This window comes from Lethenteron reissneri, chromosome 20 (assembly GCF_015708825.2).
Source record: "Lethenteron reissneri isolate LAM-NWPU_2019-01 chromosome 20, ASM1570882v1, whole genome shotgun sequence".
In the NCBI taxonomy this organism is placed as follows: Eukaryota; Metazoa; Chordata; class Hyperoartia; order Petromyzontiformes; family Petromyzontidae; genus Lethenteron; species Lethenteron reissneri.
The window spans coordinates 12483185-12504315 of record NC_083798.1 but is presented as its reverse complement, the minus strand read 5'-3'; the positions used below and the strand labels follow the sequence as shown (position 1 = coordinate 12504315).

Below are 21131 nucleotides of genomic sequence, written 5' to 3'. Positions count from 1 at the left end.
AGTGTGTGTAAATTATAATCAGAACGCTGTTCTCTTTCTCCACGTAAACAAAACTATATTTAGTCCGTCAGCATTTTGGTTGTCTAGGCCACAAAGGTCAGATATATACATTGCGATCATTTTACAGATACCACACTCATTGCTAAAGCCCCACCTCTTTGTTGTCAACAAGTGATTGAATATTGCGGAGGCGATGGTTCAGTATGTGACAGAGAAAAAGAGTGACCCTATTTAACAAGTGTACTGTGCTGCACTGAAATTGGTGGGAAAACGTGGAGAGGCCTTGCAATGTAATGCTGTATTGTCTATCTCGTTTTAGTGGGGTGTTTGTAAATGGATCACACCGTATACCAAGGTTTATACGTAAAATTAAAGGTTATATTGTATTGGATCATACTAATTATTGGATGTGACTGTAATCATGGAAAGAACTTGAAATATCCTGTTCTCAAAACTGGTAATTATTGTACACCATTACATCCGCACCTCCGATTAGCACGGTTGGCTACGTACGGTGCGAAAGAAGTTCAACATGCGGGTATATTGTAGCCTAACAAATAGAGATGGAGTGCTATGCATATCCCCAACGTTGTCTGTGGGAGGGTTGGTGCCACGTTCATCAATCGTTGTGGCGTGCGGCGGAAAGCGAAAAAAAAAACTGACCCAACTTGCACGAGTGGTTTCATCTGGTGCCCATTTATTTCTTAGCAAAGCGAAGTTCTGCTCACAAACATGTCAAACGGTAATACTGTACGTAGTATAACACGCAAATGATAGGACTCGCGCACCGCGCTCACGATAAGCAAACAGCACGGGGAAACCAAAAAAAGAACGACTTCCCACACGAGAGAGAGCGTGATGGCATTAGCCGACCTGCAATAAACACACGATCAGGCGTGCACGGTCCCGGACTGAGCCTCTTGAATGATGACCGGGAGGTGAGAGGGGGCACACCGCAGGCTGCTGATGATGCTGCTGGACCATCGGAGCTGTGAAGCTCAAGTCAGACACCAAGTGTGTGACACGTTTGTGACGTGTGTGTGTGTGTGTTAAAAAATAAAAGTCTTTGCAAGTCTAAAATTATAAAATAATTGTACAATCTTTGTGGCCTTCATAATGCACATAAAGTTAATGAAATAAATGCATAATGTTTCGTGTTTTGGTAATTGTTCTTTTTTTTTCCTGGCTTTACCACTGAACAGTTACAATTATACAAAGTCAAAACCTGCCGTTGCTGCTGTTAAGTAACCCCCCCCCCCCTTTCACTAAGTTTAAAATGTGATACCATGGCATGAAAAGAAAGAAATAGAAAAATACCATGAACTAACAAATAGTCGAGAAGTAGTCTCTAGGTGCTACGACAGTGGCGCATAAAAGAAGTGTATTTTGTAAACGTCTGTATAAATCTTGCATCGGGCTCGTCAGGTTGTACAAATCACGTTTTTTTTTCCAACCACACAATTTACGGGGCCACGTCAATATATAAAGGACACTGACTAAACGGCGCTGCTGCTAGCACCAACAACACACCGTGTCAAAAAGTGCGGACGCAGAAAATTTACCAGCATGCGTGTTCAATACAATGTACAGAACAAAGTGGTGCACGTACTTGTGCATGCAATATTGAATGTGGTTTTGGAAGGGAAAAAAATTGGTTTGTAGATTCATTCAATCCACACAAATTTATGGCAGGTAAAAATTGCAACGGTGCACAAGAAAGTGAATACTATACAATCCATGTGTGCGTGTCAAAGCAACAAAGTCTGCATCCTGTGTAGTAGAGGTTTTAGATTGTACAGTGCTTGAGAAACCCCTACAACCGATTACCATTATCTTACATACCAGATGGAACAACAAAAGTCGGTTCTCTATTCAATTTAGTGGCTATAATGGCTTTGAAGGCCTGCTAGCCAAAAGGTAGGTTAATCAATTAATGTAAAAAAAAATGACAATGTGATTTAATGTCCTGCATTTGCTTCATTGGGAAAGCAATTTAAGTTTTGAGGCATAATTCAGTATGCAGTATGTTTTTGTCAACTAGGCAGCACATCGTTCATAATGGCTCTCTGGCCCTAAACATCCTGGTCCTGTGTGTAAGCAATTATAGGACCAGTCACATCTTTTGGCCATGGCTGAGTGGGATACTATTCAAAGTACATTAAGTCAAGTTGACCAAGTTTTATAATTTGCAATGGAAATTGTTGTCCTTGAAGGGATATTTGATCAATTCAAATGTTTCTTTAAGCCTACAAATGTTGCATTGAAATGATTAAGTACCAATTTAGAATGTTATAAAATTGATGAATGTTTAACAACACGAGTCAAATATTGTTACCGTCCTAGTAAACAGCACCTCAGTAACATTTCTGGCTTTTTGATTTTGTCACACTGCCTCTTCAATGTGTATTTACATTTAATATATATTTTTCAAGAATTAATTACCCTTTTTTAAACTCCATAATGTACTCTAATTACATCAAGTTATTGTACAGTTTTATAAGTATTCGTAAATAGAATTTGCATGCATACAGCAGCGTTTAAAAAGTCACAATTGTCCAATATACATACAAATAAATATATAGATAGATAAATAAATAAGTCACTCTAACGTTTTTGTCGAACCAGGCACACAATTTATTTTCCCTCTAGTAAGACATCAAAACGTAGCTGTGCATTATCGGCACCGTTTGCTGAACTCCAAGTAGCTTCAAGCAACAAATACTGCTGCTCACACCCAGAATTTTCTTCTATTCGCAAGCGAACCTCGCTGCACGACTTGCGACGACAGTAATTTAGCCTGCACTCTTAAACAATCGGCGCGGCGCAATTCCAAGCGAACTACACGAAACTCTCTTCTCGAAGCCCCCCCCCCCCCCCCTCGTCTTGGCTAGCAGACCTCGGTATTGGCATTCAGCTCCGAGACGTAACGCTACCATGCGCAACCATAGCATAGGACCCTGCAAGCTCACAGCGCCGCACACCTAACAGCGCGCAAGGCTCTGTAGGTGCATTGGGCATCTACACCTCAGTTGGCTGGAACCTTAATGAAAGTTAATATTGGCGAAATCTTTATAAAATGTTAACGTTTACTGAACTAATATAGGCGAAGCGGTGGCAAATTGATGATCGCGCCGCACTACGAACCCAGGAAACCTGCGTTTGGTTTCCAGCTACGACTAAATCAGCGGCGGGTGGTATCTGAACCAGTTCAGGGATACCTTTCGCAAACCCACACTGACCAGTGTGGTGAAGTATGGTCGAGCAACTCCCGTGAACGGCTTGTCACGGGGAGGCGTTCATCCGCAAGTGGATGGATAAAGGGGCTGTAGACGTGTTATTGGGTTGTACCGCCTGTTGTTTGGCACGAAGAAGCACCCAGCACGTAGAGTGAAATGTCAGACATCATGCAGGATAACTTGCGGTACAACCTGAAAACACATCGGAGAGCTATGCATCACCACCGTGACATCCTACTTAGTCGTAGTGGTGTGCAGCTGTAAATTTATAATGAAATAAGGTCTGCCTAGAGCCGAGTGTTTTATTCGCTGCAGTTAACATATATATATTTTTTCAGTTGGTCAGAAGGATCTGGATGTTTTCCAGTTTCCCGTGGGCACTGGGAGAAACTTCTCGATGCAGTTGGATGAGGCTCTGCGGTGAAATGACCCCGCGGTGAAATGACCCCGCGGTGCCTCATGCACAATTGGGTCCGCACGCACGCACGCACGAGGTGTTCTCCTTGTTTGAACACAGCATCAGATGACCACGGGACTTGAAATGCTTAGCGCAAACATTGCCACTGCTTAAACACTGCTAACAGTGTGGCTAACAGCCACACGGTAAACTCGAACAAGGTAAAAAGTCGATATGCCATTTAAATCCAATTGTACACGATACACTATTTACAAGGAGTGTATTAAGTGGTTTTACCTGAAAAATGATACGCGGTAGATGATTGTGAAAATTGAAAGGTCTGCCAGGTGGACTATATAATAACAACCTTCGCAAATACAAAATCACGTAATCGCCTGGGACCTAATGACCGTAATGATGCAATGTACAAATGTTGTGCTGTAAACCTTGTGTAAAAACGTTTCCCTACAAAATATGCAATAAGTCATAATTTATCTGTATCGTTGTCAAACAATAATTATACAGTCCAAAAAGCATCCCTAATATTTGCATGGTACCTTTCCCAAACGGACGTACTGCGCTCACGGACCAGGCCATGCTCAAAAAGTTGAGAGATCGACCCTCGTGGACCCCATGATTTGGCTAACTCTGGGCAAATGCACACAACACATGGTGGCTCTGGTGAAAATCCACACAAAAAAAACTTCTCACATCCGAGTTTTTTTTTGGCGTTCGGTCTGCCTTTTTTCCTTTTCCATCTTTCGCCCGCCCGCCGTAAATGAACAACCCGAGTGGAAAAAAACCCCGCAACAACTGAATAAGCACGACCGACCGGCAAATGCTGCGTTCTCCCCCCCCACCACCTTCCCTGGGCTCTGACGGAATTCCCTCGTCGTGCCTCCCCAGCTCTCCTCTCCTCGCTCCTAGTGGTGCCCGCTGCGGAAAAACGCCGAGAAGAGGCTGGATTTTGGCTGTGGCCCCATGAGCATGGGCGCCTGGTTCTTGTGTGTCACTTTGATCTGTGGGGAGACAAAGCGATCACGCCGTTTTATGACAAGTCTGCGAAAATAAAACGCCCCATTTTGTTTGCCGTTTAAACCAAAACATGCCACAACGTTGAACTGACCGATGAATATAAAACGACGACGACGATGTTTCCAGGTCTACAATCGTGGAAATATTTTAAGAGTTATTTTCAGATGACAGTCCGATCCTGTGTGCGGTTCCTGCGTGCCTGGGTGTGCGATGCGACAAGCCAGCCATGAGCCTTGACAAACCCGTCCGACAGTGTCGGCTTGTTCGCTCGCTCAGAATGCTCACTTGTTTGGACTGGGAGACAAGCTGAGGAGTGTAAGAATCCGCCATAGAACTGGAACAATGGCACCCTATTAGCGATATGTGCGTGCGTGTGTGTACGTTGCCACCGCTATGGAAACCCCACTGGGGGGGGGCTCTTTCTCAAGCCACTGCGTTTGCTGTGATCGCATGCCGAGCGAAGATGCTAATTGACACGGCGCTGTGATAGAATTCAATAGCTAGCAAACACCAGTTTTACTATAGATCATGGGCAAGTGCAAACAAAACAAACATCTTGCTCGCTCGCTGTAGTATTGCGTTACTCCGAGCCTCTGCGAAATGCTGCAGTAGATCATGTACACTACTTTGCCTTCATAGCAGGCGGAAACTTATATCCGGTGCAGTTACTTTACACTGCACATGGCAAGGGCAATGTTTTACACAAGAAATGCTGCGATTTTTCTCTCTCTCTCTCTCTCCAAATGTGTAATTTTTTTCTATTTATTCATTTCCCCGTAGCCATTGCGTAAAAATATGTCAAAATAACCAGGCAAAAATGGGAAGAGAGATTGTCCGTATGCTTTTATGCCTTCAGATTTCAACATTTACTGCGAGGCCATCCAGCCCTGAGCTTCGACAAACTCCAGTGACGGCTTGTTCGCTCGCTCGCTCAGAATGTACCATGGTGGCGAGATGTTAACTACCTTGCCTGGTATACAGGAGTTTGTGGGTTCAACCCCGACCCTGACGCCTGCTGTATATTTGAAGTTTGCATGTTCTCCCCGTGGTCGCCTGGATTTTTCTCCGGGTCCTCCACTTTTCCCCTCCACATTTAGAAACGAGTATTTGGCTGTTATCCATTTCCAGATAAGCCACTACATTCACCTATCATTTATGATGAAGTGGCGTCTAAAAATGAGCTATATAGCTCAGTGGGCTTTACCTGGTAAAAAAAATCGTTTCTAGTTTTTAGAGACGGGCTGACCATATTTCCAATAGTAACACAGGAGATTAGGCTGGAAAAGAGCGCAGGTGTGAGGGATGCATCTTGGTTGTCAAACTGTAAACAACTTCTCCACAAACAGATGGTGATACGAAGCTCATTGTTACCCACCCGGTGCTCTTACACAGAGGCTGCCCCCAAAATCACTAAGACGGTTGGAGGGCAACACTGAACCATTTTCCACCGTACATTCTACATCGTAAAGTGAAAGAGTAGGCCAAAATAGCATCGAGGTGGGGGTATCTTCCGCCAGCAGTTGCCTGAGCAAGACATCGCAAGGTCTGCACCTTCTTTACCTTTTAGTCAACTTTGTGGGAAGCCGAGGGCAATGCAGTAAAATCCATTGTTGTTACCCTACTTGTATATTCCCACCGTGCGTGCTCCTCAGACCTTCAGCCAACCCGCAGCGAACCAGCGTGGTAAGAAAAAAAATCGGTCAGATAAATCCCACATCCTTTAACAGGCATGGGAAGAGGCCCTCATCCAGCAGCAGATCGGAAAAAGGGCTGTACACGTGCCAAGTTCTCCAAAAACGATAAGACGAAATTATTCCCTTGTATTTTAAAGCAAACAAATTGAAGGCGAGTCGTATATGTTCTTTGTGTGTGTGTGTGCGCGTGCGTATGTGTGTGACCAGATCTCTGACTTTATTGACAGCGGGAACAAATCTGGGGCGTGTCTTATAATCCAGAAAATAGGTGACATGGGCTTAGGCAACTTTGGTAGCAAAAAAAATACCTGTGTATGAAAAGGGTGTGCCGAGCGACTGTGCAGCACACACGTACCCAAAGATCCCCCGTAAAGCCTTAACAGACTGTTGGGGCAAGTGCTGTTAGCGAGCACCTATGAAGGCCGGTAAGGCACACGAGGGGGTGGGTGGCCAGCACCACGCCCGGCCACCTTTGTCTCCCTAGTGGCGATATTTACGCTGAGTCGACCTAGGGGAGGCCCAGGACCGGTTCAGCTAATCGTCACTGGTATCGACTGTGAACGGAAATCGAACTCGAGCCACCAGATTCGTAGCGCAGCGCGCTGACCGCTACACTACCACTCCCCACACACGTACACACGCACGCACGCGCGCGCGTGCACGCACACACATCCACCCACCCAAACACAAGCCACGGTGCAGCCTGGCACGTGCGTTGGCCGATCACATTTCCTGCGAGAAACGGTGCACACCCCACACATGTGCAGATTCCACAGCTGGTGCAGAGCTCCAGCCCAGGGCGTGGTGGCAATCCAACGCGGGTTTTGCACATACCTCGCCTCCAGGTGTGGCCAAAATGGGGTTCGGGCGATAACAATGGCGCACATTTAAAGTCTTCTGTTTGCCTCAATTAGCACCACACCTAGGGGGTGGCATCTGACAACAAAAAAACCCCGCTGTTGTGACGAATCGTGCCTCTATCCTGAACTCGGAAACATGTAAAAATCTCACCGTGATTGTCTCCACTAAAACTCATCACTTTTTGTTGTTGTTCTGTTAGTTTTACATATTCGTGATTTTACGGTGACACGGGGAAGACCCATCATGCTCATTGACGTGCACTCTATTTGCCTTCGTGTGTGTTTATCCCACGTCCGCCTTAAATGAAAGGAATTATTTTCAATAGACGCAATGAAGGTTGCCAAATAAATATCACGAATTTAATTATCTTTACCAACCCGGCACTGAACAGTGTGGTGAAGCAAGCTAAAGTAACCCCCATGTGACCCACACGGCATGGGTAGAACCGTCATTTAGCAGTGGATTGTGGAAAAAGGCCCGTGCATGTGTGATTGAATGAGCCCAACTTATCCTGAGTATAGCCGAGGCTAGCGATCGATTCTGCTACACCATCAGTATGATAAGCAATGGTGGGATCACATACGGTGCAGGGCGGCTGCATCCAGGGCTCTCCGTCGATCTGCATGGGCAGCAGTTTGGTCGTCCTGCGGTGGAGGAACACAGTGACACAGAGGGAGCCGTTAAGGCCAGTGGCCTAGCCTGTTCGGCATGGGCCCTGGTGGCTGGTGTTGCAAGGAATTAAATGGGCCCCCACTCCCCACCGATGTTCTCCCTACTTTTCGTAGGGCCCCCTCTGGCTTGTGGGCCCTGGTGCAGTTGCACCGCCTGCATACTAGGCCTACCGTTGCTGGCGATTGTCACTGGCAATGCATTTATTGTACTATGAGCAATACGTATAGCACCTTGGTAGCGGAGTGGTGTCTAGTGACGGAAGTCTGACTACCCAATGATAAAGTGAGTTTGGTGAACATTAATCTGTCTACAGATCATACAACCTCGAGGAACCATGTGACCTCTGTGATTTAATTGGAAGTTTGCCATCACATAGGTAAAAATAAAAATAAATTACTGTATCAAGGTACAGTAAATTTAGCTGTGACGGTCCCACCTGATGACGGAAACTTGTGTTGCCTCCGAAACGTCGTGATTTATTATTTTATTTCTATTATTGTTTTATTATTTTATTATTGATTTTTATTTTTACCTACGTGACTTTACCGAAAAAACCTACGAGTATGAATCCTTGCAGTCACGAAAGCTTCAAATCTAGAATTTGCCATCACAGTTGCCCAACTAGGGAGAGAATCGGATCAGATTTGTCCATATTTTGGTGACAACATTTTATTTATGAGAAAACGTTGCGGCAACTGCTGCCGGTGACGATTGTTGGCAGCTATTGCTCTTAAAATTGACCAAGTGTATCGTGGCCTTTATACTTTGTCCGTTAGCACAGCATCTGGCAACTGCATCAAGAGGAATGTTAAGGCAAGTGTCGGAGCACGGATCGTTTCTCGTGTCACTGATGAGATGAGACTTTGTGGGGGCGGCGTGTGGGGAGTTGGTGCGGGCAGATAAAGGCCCATTACGAGATGAACCACCTTCATTGATCACACAATATTGATCTGTACCGATCGGAGTGGGAAGGGAGAGGGACACTTTGTTTACCCTCTGTAATGTAATTTATGGGCAGCAATGAAATTGAGAGCCTATGGTTTAACTTAGATCGGAGGCTTCCTTTGGTTTAAGATAAAGAAATATTATTGGTTAAAAAATATATAATCTTTAATGTTAATTAACGTTTCAGTGTATCAAACTTACAGCTACAGTACTCGAGCACTTTTCACCGTAGAGTCGAGTCAAGCAATGGCTCATTCTGATCGGAAATAATTTAGTGTTTGCATTATTGATGATGAGATATGTATGACTTATGGCTTATGACCTAGGTCAGAAAAACCATGAAGGAACATATTCGCCACGCTAATCTCATTGGGTTTAAAAAATTGCTACACTTTCTTTCTTTCCATTCATGTATTTATTTATTTTAGTTAAGTGCCAGGAATATTTTTTTTTATAAAATGAATACAAATTTTGGTAACACGTGCAGGGCATATATAGCCTTTGCACTTAAACGGTGACATTTATCAGGCATTTCTAGGTTATACGAGATATATATATATAATTCTTGAAGTGGAAAATAAATATCTTAAGCGTAGAGGGAGAGTGAGTCGATTGAGTGCATGCTCGAAGCGTGGGCTGCTGGTCACCGGATGGTCACAGAGGAGCACTGAGCCATTCTCTTCCCGGCACTCTTCAGCCCAGTGTAGATTTGGCCCATCTCCATTGCGCCCTCCAACCCCACCACCTCCAACAGCTGGTCGCCCAGATCTGAATTGTCACACAGAAAACAACGAAAACGCACACAAAAACAATTACGTGAACTTTCAGCTCGTAAGACCTTGAGTTCGATGTCACCTGGTGAAGAGCGAAAAGGTAAAAATGTGGTGCGTGACTGTTTTGTTCCCGCACCTTTGCAAACCTATGCTGATTATAATCTAAAGTGAAAAGAAAAATGCAGCCCATTGTACTCTGACAGAGGATGCATTGCCAAGTCCATAATAATGCTGCCCTCATTATTCTCTGACTTGCTACCAGATTAGCCCCCCCTGGAAGTTGTCAGTGTATTGCCTTCTGCCGTTGGAATTAATATGTTAATGGAAGACGTCGTTAACATATTAATTTCAACACCCTACGTACTGAGCTGGGGCAGTGTGTGTGTGCGTGCGTGTGGAAACTCTGCAGGCACTTATAAATATTTCTTGATGTTCATAAAATAATAACAAGTTCATTTATATAAAAAATTAACGTAGGTTTTTTTTTGCATCTATCATCGAGAGGAAAGAGCTCGATATTTTTGCCAACTGATAATTTTCAGTCATCATCATCAGCCATGGTTAATCCACTGCTGGATGTAGGCTTTCTTCAAGCCACCGCCATCTCTCAGATGATGATGATGTTTGAATCCACCTAGCATCTGGACACGAGTTTATTTCATCGCTCCTTCTCTTCTGTAGTTGCCCTTTAAAAAAAAACTTCAGAAGGCGACAGAAACATAAAAAAACGTTATTATTATTTTTTGGAATTAGCCTGTGATTTTATTCACGAGTTAATTGAAGCAGAACTATAACATCGTCAATATGTGTGATTGCCTCAACATGAGCAAATTATTTAGTAAAAAATAACCTTATAACTAACAGCCCTTTGCCAGATGCCGGTCATGGGAATTATGTGACCATACTACACCGTGCCGGTCAGCGCGAGTTGGCGATGGCAGGAGGCCCCAGGATCGGTTTCAGATTTCACTTGCCACTGATGTTAGCCGTGACTCGGAATTAAACTCAGATCACTGGGTTCCGAGCGCAGAAGCACTTGCGAATGCGCCAACATAAAATGATCAGAATAAAGTATTAAAATGCTGCAATGTGAAAACAATACGCCACTAAGACAGCGTTTAAAGTAATAATTGGAGCACAGTTCGATTTGCAACTGTATCTCTCTCTTTTTCTCTCTGGATTCACCATCCCCCCCCTGCCCAGCCAGACCATCTGGCACAGCACCTTATGGGTGATAGCCAGGCAAAGAACAACTGAAACGTGCTTTTATTATGGGGCTCAGTGCTAGTTCTGGGATGATTAACACGTTTATTGTTGAGTTTTCCACTCCTACCGATATTTGAAAAGCCAGCGCAATTTTCTTGTAGTTGAGCAAACCTACAATCTGGCTCAGGGAGGCTCTCATCCAGCAGTGGATTCATAGTGGACATTGATTTTGATGAACAGACAAACCATGGCGGTGACAGCAATCTTGAAACGTTTCCTTTGTTCGCAAGTATAATTTTATTTTGGGCGATTTGTGAAATGTGGTCTATATACTGCATGTGAATAATACTCTATAATTTGTCATATGATATCGATAATTCTGTTTTTAGATGTTACTATCGTTACGCTGCAGCTGTAATCCTAATTAAATTTCATAACTGTATTGTATTTGTTAATATTACGTTACAGTATTACGTTAGTGTTGTAATACCGTATCATTATAATTGCTGCTACAAAGAAAAGTACTTTATGGAGCAATTAAATCAACTTACGTGTCGGGACTTGCCAGATGATCACAATACTGCACTGTGTGAGATGGCACGAGCAGAGGGATGCCTTCATCCAACAGTGGCTAGATAATGGCCACTGATGATGATGATGGTGGTGACTGCACGTGACAATAGAAGAATGAGATATGCGTTTGTATGCCTCCGAAACGTCGTGATTTATTATTTTATTTTGTTTCTATTAATTGTATTTTTTACCTACGTGACTTTACCGAAAAAACCTAAGAGTATGCCTCGCAGTGTTTCCAGTCCATCGTAACGTGCGCTTGGAAGGGCACTGACATCATGGTTTCGATGTGAGCCCAGTGTAAGCGATGCGCATTTTTTAAAATGTTTGACCATTTATAAATATTAACCCGTTTTTAACTTGCAATTGTGAGTATATTTTGGCATCTGTTTATTTGGTAAAAAAACAGAATAGATGGCCAAGCTTACTTTAAACTTCATTGATGTTGGACTGTATACACAGTATTCACACTGCATGTTTTTTTTGCCACCTAATCAAAAAAAATATAACCACTGGGTTAAATATTTAAGACTCGGCAATAAAAATGTTCATTAAAATTGGTACTTGAAACGACTAGCCACGCTACTTTCAAATTGTCAAATTTTCCCGATGCTAAATTTAACACTTAAATGCCCCGGACGGACGCGATGCTAATTAAAACTCGACCCAAGATAAGGTCATCGTTTTTTTTCTTTCCACACTGGTGTTGAAAGTCATCACGACCAAAAGAACATGCTAAATAGGAGTTATGGGGAGCTCGGGGGTTACGTGATGATGCCTTGGGGACCGAAGGGGCAAGGAGTGATCAAAGGCAAGGCTCGCTCGCGATACATGGAGGGCATGGCTGAAGGAAGTTGGCTGTTAGGAAGGTCTGTAGGACATGCCCCCGTGGATGTCAGATGTAATTTAGACCCCCCTCCCCCCTTAACTATCACCCCACCCCACCGCACCGCACTCCACCCATGGCATATCAAAAGACAACAATGGGAGCTTTTATATTCAAGCGGGTGTCTATGAAATGCAGATGCAGAGAAGAATGAGGAGACAATAAATCTAGGCCACCGCTAATTGCCTCGTTGGGCAGTGGTTGAATACGTGGAGAGGGCTGCTTTGGAGATGGCCTTAAGGTGCAGCCATTTTGTAGCCCAAGAAGACAAATGTCTGGACACGGGCGTTGGAATAAACAAACAGACAAACAAGCTGACTGCAGCATCCACTCCCTTGCGGCTTTGATGTCCTTTGTTGGGACCAGATGAAAGTTTGGGAACACCAAAGCTTCCATGTGTTTAGGAATTGTTGTGCTAGGGTTGTAGCCAGGCAGGGCCTGCAGTTTTATTTCTGTCTAACCACATTTTGTCATTCATTAGTCAATTTTACATTCGTTTTTAACTTATATTTTTCTCGTGGGACTGTAATGAATAAAAATGTCATCTTAATTGCACGTGTGTAAACCTTTGTACTAGTTTTGCAGCTTGATCTCAGGGTGAAATGAAAGGTGCAAGCATCCAAGAGGGAGTGTCTTATAGAGGCCCTGGAGGGCATGTGGGCCTGCTCGTCCACGCTGGCCAGACATCTTGGAAGAGTAGGAAGTTGGCTCACAAGTGACGACATCATATTCATTCCTCTATTTAAGACCGAAAGAAGATTGCTGCACAAATCTGGCTGCCGCCTGATGATTCTGCTTGTAATTACTGGCGAAACGTCGTACCAGAATTGTAAATGTCGTGAGTTTACTCTCCAACACACTGGTGTGCTGTACTAGTAAAGAATTCGCATGTTTTGTTTACGTGACAAACATTACTAATTGTCTGTGTCAGGTGGTGGCGGGGTTAACGACACTTTCATATTTACACGATATAACCCAAAAACCTCTATTATGGATACCCAGACCAACCCAATGACACCTTTCCGATCGACTAACGGCAGATCTCATCGTATATATGTCTTACAATTCTACACAGTGGCAATGATTTAGTTTATCAGTCCTTTTATTTTATAACTTTATTTTGTTTATTTACTTTCATTCTCCCCTTTTTTGTTTGCAAAAGTAAAACAAAAACCCCTCATAGTCTTCTAAGCATATGTGTACAAACATGCTCTTAGATGGTAAAAATTCATCTGATGTTCAAGAGCACTGTGCTGCTTCATTCCAAACTGAAAGTAAAAGAGCCAGGCTCTGCAGGCTCCGCCTGTGAGGTGTACCTGCTAATTGCATTATCTGTTACGAAAGTGGTTCTTGCTCTGATTGCCTGCACAGGGGAGGCAATTACTGCATGTCGTGACTAATTAAGCAATAATGAGGCTCCTTGAATAATGATGTCCCTGGCGAGATCAAAATGCGGCGCTTTGCAGACACGGCGGTGACATGTGGCGTGGCATCATCTGAAGGCTGGCATAACAACAAGCCGCGGTACGGGCTGTTCACGTTATTTTCTGCACGCGGTCCAACCCCTTGACAGATTGCCTTCGATGTGTAGAATAAAAAATTCTCGGGTAAAGATGCGGCCCTGCAAATGCTTGCTCGTGCCACTGCTGGCAGAAGGGCCTTCGCTCCACGCTGAACAGATTGGTTTGAGTACCCACACTTTACTCCACCACACATGACCTGCTGATGAACGAACTATAAGTGAATCCATGTATACTGCTGGGTGGGCAGAGGCGAGGTCTGGGGGGGGTTTTAGAACTTGCTGCATTGTTTCAACTGTCACTGCCCGGAGATCGATTTTTTGTTTATTTTATTAACTGTTTTTTTAAATCAGGTAAGGCCCACTGAGGTATGTAGCTCTTTTTCAGAAGCGACCTGGCCACAAATGATGGCTCAACGAAGTGGCTCATCATGCGGAAATGTATAGCAGCCACATACTCTAAATATCTGTTTCTAACATGCAAACTCGAATAAACAGGTGTCAGGGTCGGGTTTCGAATCCACGACTTTCGGTATACCAGGCGAGGTAGGTAACATCTCGCCACCGTGTAGCTGACCACTTGGTCTAGCTGACCGCTAAACCAAGGCAGCATCCATCCAACCTTCTATTAGTATGAATTGAAAGTGGCATTTAAATCACAGGCCCTTGTGATTTAACCACCCCTCCAGCCCATCAGCGATTTGATGAATTGTCATGTTTCAAGGTTGCTATTGATCTTGAATTGATTTTTGTATTGTTTTTACTATCTCAGAAAAAAATGTTTTGTCCACTGTATTAGCCGATCATCTGCATCATCATCAATCATCAGCTATAGTCAATCCATTGCTGGATGAACTGGCCCTAGCCGCCACCATCTCTCGCCATCCTGCTATGTAAAAATTCACCTTGCACCTGCCCCAGAGTTGATGTCCGTCGCTCCATCTCCTCTGTGGATGTACTCTCGGATGCGATCCATAACTTGCATATACCGTACAGTATTGCATAAATTACAAATAATTGATTCTCACACGCACACCTTGATGGACTTCATGTATCTTGCACATAAACAATTCATTTCAATTGATGTATTGCTCCTTGCCTACAATATAAGTGACTTTCTGGACACAGCCAAACGCATTAGCAGAGTGCTTACTTTAAGCACAAAATAAAAACAATTCTATCCTACATAGGAACTAACTTACTCTGAGTTTTCTGACAGCCAATATGACACTCTATTGACTGCCGAAGGCATGACACACTCTCATGAATTGAATTATTAATACAGATGTAATGGAACTGTGACTTGCCACATGTTCAACTGAATCATGCAACAGCCGTGCCTATTAAGCAGAGCCCTTGCCATTCACACACACGTAACGAGTGTGACGGCTGTGAAATGTTATATTTGTCCATGACCAAATCATCGGGAATTCGCCTCATCTCGTGACACTGAGAGGACGAGGAAAACATGGATTGATGAACATGTGTCAGTTAGGGCTGTCACTTTGACTCTTAACGAGAGGTCATCTTGGACAGGACACGTCACCAGCAGGGACAGTGGCCGGTGGGTGAGACTAATGACGGAGTGGCAGCCTCGGGAGGGAGTGAATGCTCCGCAAGAATGGCCGCCACAAAGATGGAGCGAGGAAAACTCCATCTAGTTGTATTATTGAGCGTGTGGATTTGTCTCCGGGTCCTCCGGTTTTCCCCCTCCACATTTAGGAACGTGCGTTTATGAGTATTTCGCTGCTTTAAATTTCGACGTGATAAGCCACTTTGTTGTTGGGATATCATTTGTGGCCAGGTCGCTTCTGAAAAAGAGCCGTGTACCTCAGTGGGCCTTACCTTGTTTAAATAAAAATAGTAAAAAAAAAAAGTTACATTGTGCCGGCGCCCCGTTGTATTGTTACATCGCAGCACCACGAGAGTTGTCGACGGCATGGGGAGGCCTTTGCCCAGCAGTCGATTGCTCACGTTCTGATGATGATGGCGATGGCGAGCGCACGACCCTGCGCAGTGTGGTCTCACCCTGCACGCAGTACTTGAGCTCCTTGGGATCGGTGACGGTGGTCATCGCGCGCTCAGGCGGCCGCTTCTTGCTCTGCCGCCTGTAGTTGCGCCGGCGGCGGCTCTCGCCCCACAGGTTGGAGCCACCGTGCATGCTGGGAATGTTGAGCAGCGCGACCCCCTCCAGGGAGGTGTTGCTCAGGTCCAGGAGCATCCCGTCGCACTGAGAGGGAGACACACACGCACGCACGCACGCACGCAGCCGATAAAACGTGGAGATTCTGCATCGGTTTCCACCTTCTGGGTCTCAACGTCTGGAAGGTCCGGGAGGTCAAAGCTTGTATATAAAGTGTTTTATTTTCATGTGGAGAGAGGGAAGGTTGTGTGCTTCATTTATTTGATCATTAAAATATCCACGATCAAAATGCTCCACAACAGTCCATAATGTTTTATATGCCAGTCAGTAGTTTCTGACCTACTTTTTTGCTTTAAAGAAGGGTCGAAATATCCGTCTATTGTATATTTTTTACATGCTAAAACAATGCAAATGAGTGTAGTAAGTTTTGTTTTAATTGCTATTTGTACTATTATACGAAAATGTTCTTCTTGTTAAAAAAGTAAAATAACACGCAACAAAAACAGCAAGAATAAACCTTAACCAGAACCAGTTTCCTGGAGGCCTTGGGCAGAAGGCCACAATAGAGCCCTCTTATTCCAAAACTCGGCCCGTTGTAGGGGCCTCTTTTTGTGTGAGACTCGGTGCAGATCTCCTTAATTTGACCCTCCACCCACCCACCCAACGGATTGGCCCTGTGGAACATTGCAAAAAATTGACTTCTTAGCGTTGATTTCTCATACAACTGAAGTGCAATAAATTAAAACGACACTGCGGCGTGCGGTGGATATGTTGCGCAACATTGGAAGGACCGAGTCTTTGCCGGCGGTCGGTCTCCACGGGGGAGTCGGCGTTTGCCGCGCTCCGGCACTGAGAGGGAGACACGCGCACGGTGCCTGTCCAGGCCTGCGTCACCTCGATCTCGATGCACTCGTGCAGCTTCTTGCAGGTGGCCGAGAACGTCTCCGAGGTGCCGAACTCAAAGTACCACAGCTTGTTCTTCATGCTGCTCTCACACAGTGGTGGGAAGTGTGCCAAGCGCGACATTTTACATCGGCATTATTTTTCGATTTAAAGCTTTCGTGACTGCAGGGATTCATCTTCTTGGTTCTTTCGGTAAAGTTACGTAGAAGGAAAATAATACAAATAAAACATAATAAAATAATTCTCACGACGTTTCGGCCACAATGCAAGCAGCCGTCTTCAGGTGGAGAACAGGTCTGTCGAGAAGGCATTCAGACTCTGCCTTCTCGACAGACCTGTTCTCCACCTGAAGACGGCTGCTTGCGTTGTGGCCGAAACGTCGTGAGAATTATTTTATTATGTTTTATTTTTATTATTTTATAATTTTCCTTCTACGTGACTTTACCGAAAGAACCAAGAAGATGAATCAGCATTATTATATATGATCAGGGTATCGCAGCTGAAACGTCATGCTTCTGAAGTCTGTTAGATGAGTGCAATCAAGTTTGACATTACCACTTAGTAGGATCACAAAAGTGGTTGAACACCACTCACTATTCATTTGATGGCAGTGTTTAACATATATTTCCCCCAATTATATCTCCATTGTGCGATTGGCATCATGGTATGTGATGAAGAAATGTTCATTTGGAACTCTCGATGGGCAGTGCATCATGTGTAAGAGCACAGTCGGCAGAAATGTATATCACAGGACTACTTTTGAGATTCCTCGTATACACACTGGGAATGATGGACTTTCCCCAAACACGCTGCTGTAGAGAGATGTGCATCGCATGACAGTCAAACTGAAGTTGGCAATTCTCGGAATTAAATTGTTTTGACAAATTAAGCGAAAACTTAATTTAATACGATCGGTTTTGTTTTTTGTGTGTGTGCACTCAGTGGTAACTGGGCTTAGACCACCAAATCACTACATTTGAGCATTTGGTTCGATCACTGATGGCCACCACCTCAGTGCTTTGACCCCTGAGCCCCCAGGCCACTTGATTGATTTTTTAAAATAATCATATTTTTTGTGGAATTATTATTGATGGGGGGTTAGTGTGCTGTGGTGCAAACACTTAATTTGCAGTGGAAATCAGGATTATACTGCAAATGAGCTGCTGCTGCTGTAACACAGCGTGTCTTCTGCGGAGAGATGATATTTACACAAATGAAATAGAAATATAAGCAAACTAATTATTACGGAAGTTAATACAGAGGTGTCCAACCGCTTGCTGACGGAGACGCGATTTGTAATTAGCCTCGAAATAGGAACGCGAGCGCAAATTTTAATTTTTACCGGAAAGTAAACCGGAAATAATGCACAAAGTAAGTGTCGCCACAGCAATAATTAACAATATTGCCCACATTTGTAGTGTTTGTTTACTTCCTCACACTCCTGTTGTTTCGGATAAACTCGCGGTTGACACACGCAGCGAAAGCAGCGCGTGTGAAGAGGGGCGCAAAGGCATTTTAGGAGGCAATTCCTCTCCTCTCGGCCCAATTGTTGTGAACTTGCAATGATGTGCAACGTCGCTTGGGACTGCGTATTATAGACACTCCCTTCTCGCGCTTCTCCGTACTTTTCAGCGAAGGCGTGTTACTTTCCAAGAAGCATCGACTTAGCAGTGCGTGGCGTTGGTAGCTTTATGAGCTGCCCGCATCACAATGGCAACTCGCGTTGCGCGTAGACAAGTAAGAACACTTCGGCGGCAGGAGTCTATCGCACTTTACATTGAAAAATAAACTCCGAGTAAAATCTAATCATTTTCTTGGTTCTTTCGGTAAAGTCACGTAGAAGGAAAATAATAAAATAATAAAAATTAAACATAATAATATAATTCTCACGACGTTTCGGCCACAACGCAAGCAGCCGTCTTCAGGTGGAGAACAGGTCTGTCGAGAAGGCAGAGTCTGCTTCTATGTGACTTTACCGAAAGAACCAAGAAAATGAATCCCTGCAGTCATGAAAGCTTTAAATCGAAATTTAAAATCTAATCATCAGAATTTTGGCAATACATTTATCGTTCGCGCCATTCGTATCACGGAGGCGTTATGTTTCACGAACGAATGTGGTCTGCGGTCGTTTCACATTATAGTGGGAAAAGACGCTATTTGGTTTGGCAAATTTGTGGCGCAACGCTTGCACACATTGCCTCCACTTTTTCGAATAATGTCACAGGGATCTTTGAAGTCCACTGTGAAGCAGACAGTGCGTAATTATGGTCAATGCGCCACAGCATTAACTGGGGAGGCCGTTGGGCTCGAACCACAAACCTCTGCAACCAACGGCGATACCCACTACCGCTTGGCCATGTTGCTGTGAATTAACACTAAACGGGAAATTTCGTGAAGGGTGGCCCAATGTCAAGTAATAAATAAACTCGGCAACTGTTGATTTAACCATTTTGCTTTGCACTCTCAGAAACAAGTGACAGCATCATATTGCACAAACATACTGTACATTGTCCCCTTTGCCCCTCATGCATAAAATGGCATTTGGGAGATAAAAAAAAAATCTTAATAAGAAAGGGCCGGTGATCGTGAGAACAATAACGACGACGACGACGATACGATGATGACGCACAAGGTTAAATAATCCGTCCGCTCACACAACCTATCCTCCCCCCCTCCCAGAACCCTCCATCTCAGGAGAGAATCACAAACAGATCGTTACTGCCTTTCGTCGGCCGCGTGTTAATTGGCCATGTGGGAAGAGCACGAGGGGCTCTCTCTCGCAGTGGGGAGGATGGCATCCACGGTGGGCCCGCGGAATAAAGAGCCGTTCCACGCGCGCGGCGTCGTGGCCTGCCACCTAAAATTGCCCTGACAAGTGTGAAATTCCCACTTCGGAGAGAGAGAAAAAAAACTTGACGGTGTCGTTAATTGATCGCTTTCTTCGGCGCGTTACGCAATGCTGCAATTACAATGGCTCGTAATACAGAATTATAATTACGACCGTCACGGAGATGACAGTGCTGTACTTAGCAGCGGAACCACATCAGGACTGGACGAGCAGTGTAAAATAAATGTGAATGCAATGAAGGTTCAAACCGAGTAAGAAAGAGAATCGCATGATAATTTTCTCACAACTAATGTTGAATGTAATAAACAGCCCTTTGTCAATGCACTGCTGGACAAGGGCCTCCCCACACAGTGTTGGTCACAGGGCTTCATTGACCATACTTCACCATGCTGGTTCGTGCGGGTTGGTGAAGGGGGTACCCCAGGACCGGTTCAGTTATCAGGACGCCACTGGAGCTATGCACTTTAAAATCTGAATTGAAAAATAATTTCTTTAGGACTGCTAATTAGCACGGTTGGCTACGTACGGTGCGAAAGAAGTTCAACATCCATAGCGTACATACACAGCCGTGGATGAGAATCAAACCTCGTCACCGGGTAAATAGTGAAGTGTGCTTACCACTGTGCCACCGCTACAGCCCCTCACACTACTAGAGCCGAGTACCCATGAGAATGACACAGAGTGAATCCAATCAGAGAGAAAGGTCCTTGAAAAAGAGACCCAGAGTCTGAGAGCATGCTGCGTTAGATTTACGTATTGATTACATTCTTCATTATCATAAATTCAACATATGGTTGTCCCAAATTGTCAATGTACGTTACACAATATTGTCGGAATGAATGGAGACCAAGTGGTAAAAAAGGCAACAAATGAAATAGCAATTACTTATCACATATCCGCAACAAAATCTGAAAAGTGGGTAAAGAGGAAATTGCACTGAGCGATGGATAGAGGAGTGCATGCATCGGATAACGACCGCAAATCAAAAACAAAATATGACTTATATTCTTAGGTGTTTTCGGTAAAGTCACGTAGGTAAAACATCAAAATTAATAAAATAATAAAATAAAATAAAAGTTCACGACGTTTCGGAGGCAACACAAGTCTCCGTCATCAGGTGAGACAGTCACAGCCAGATGACGGAGACTTGTGTTGCCTCCGAAACGTCGTGATCTTTATTTTTATTTTATTATTTTATTAATTTTGATGTTTTACCTACGTGACTTTACCGAAAACACCTAAGAATATGATTCCTTGCAGTCACGAAAGCTTCAAGTCTAGAATTAAAATATTGACTTGTTGATAAACGTAAGTGGACACAGGAAGGATGCATCACTGCAAGAGACAATGGCTGAGAAACAATGCAGCAAGTAAGGTGGATTGTGGCATCACAGACCCATGAGGGATAATGATGTGGGGATGACTTCATCCAGGAGTGGA

The 21131-nt window shown here is 44.2% G+C and overlaps 1 protein-coding gene across 2 annotated transcripts in view; it reads right to left on the bottom strand.

The window, feature by feature from the left end:
* Positions 1–675: 675 nt before the first annotated feature.
* LOC133344771 (diacylglycerol kinase beta-like) overlaps positions 676–21131 on the bottom strand; it is a 94640-nt gene continuing 74184 nt past the window's right edge. For both annotated transcript variants that reach the window (XM_061554914.1, XM_061554912.1), the window contains 5 exons: positions 16835–16925; positions 15826–16027; positions 9488–9608; positions 7807–7867; positions 676–4652 (listed from right to left, as the gene is read on the bottom strand). In XM_061554914.1, coding sequence (XP_061410898.1) covers positions 4557–4652; positions 7807–7867; positions 9488–9608; positions 15826–16027; positions 16835–16925 — 571 coding nt within the window. In that variant the 3' untranslated portion in view covers positions 676–4556. The remainder of the gene's footprint in view (positions 4653–7806; positions 7868–9487; positions 9609–15825; positions 16028–16834; positions 16926–21131) is intronic.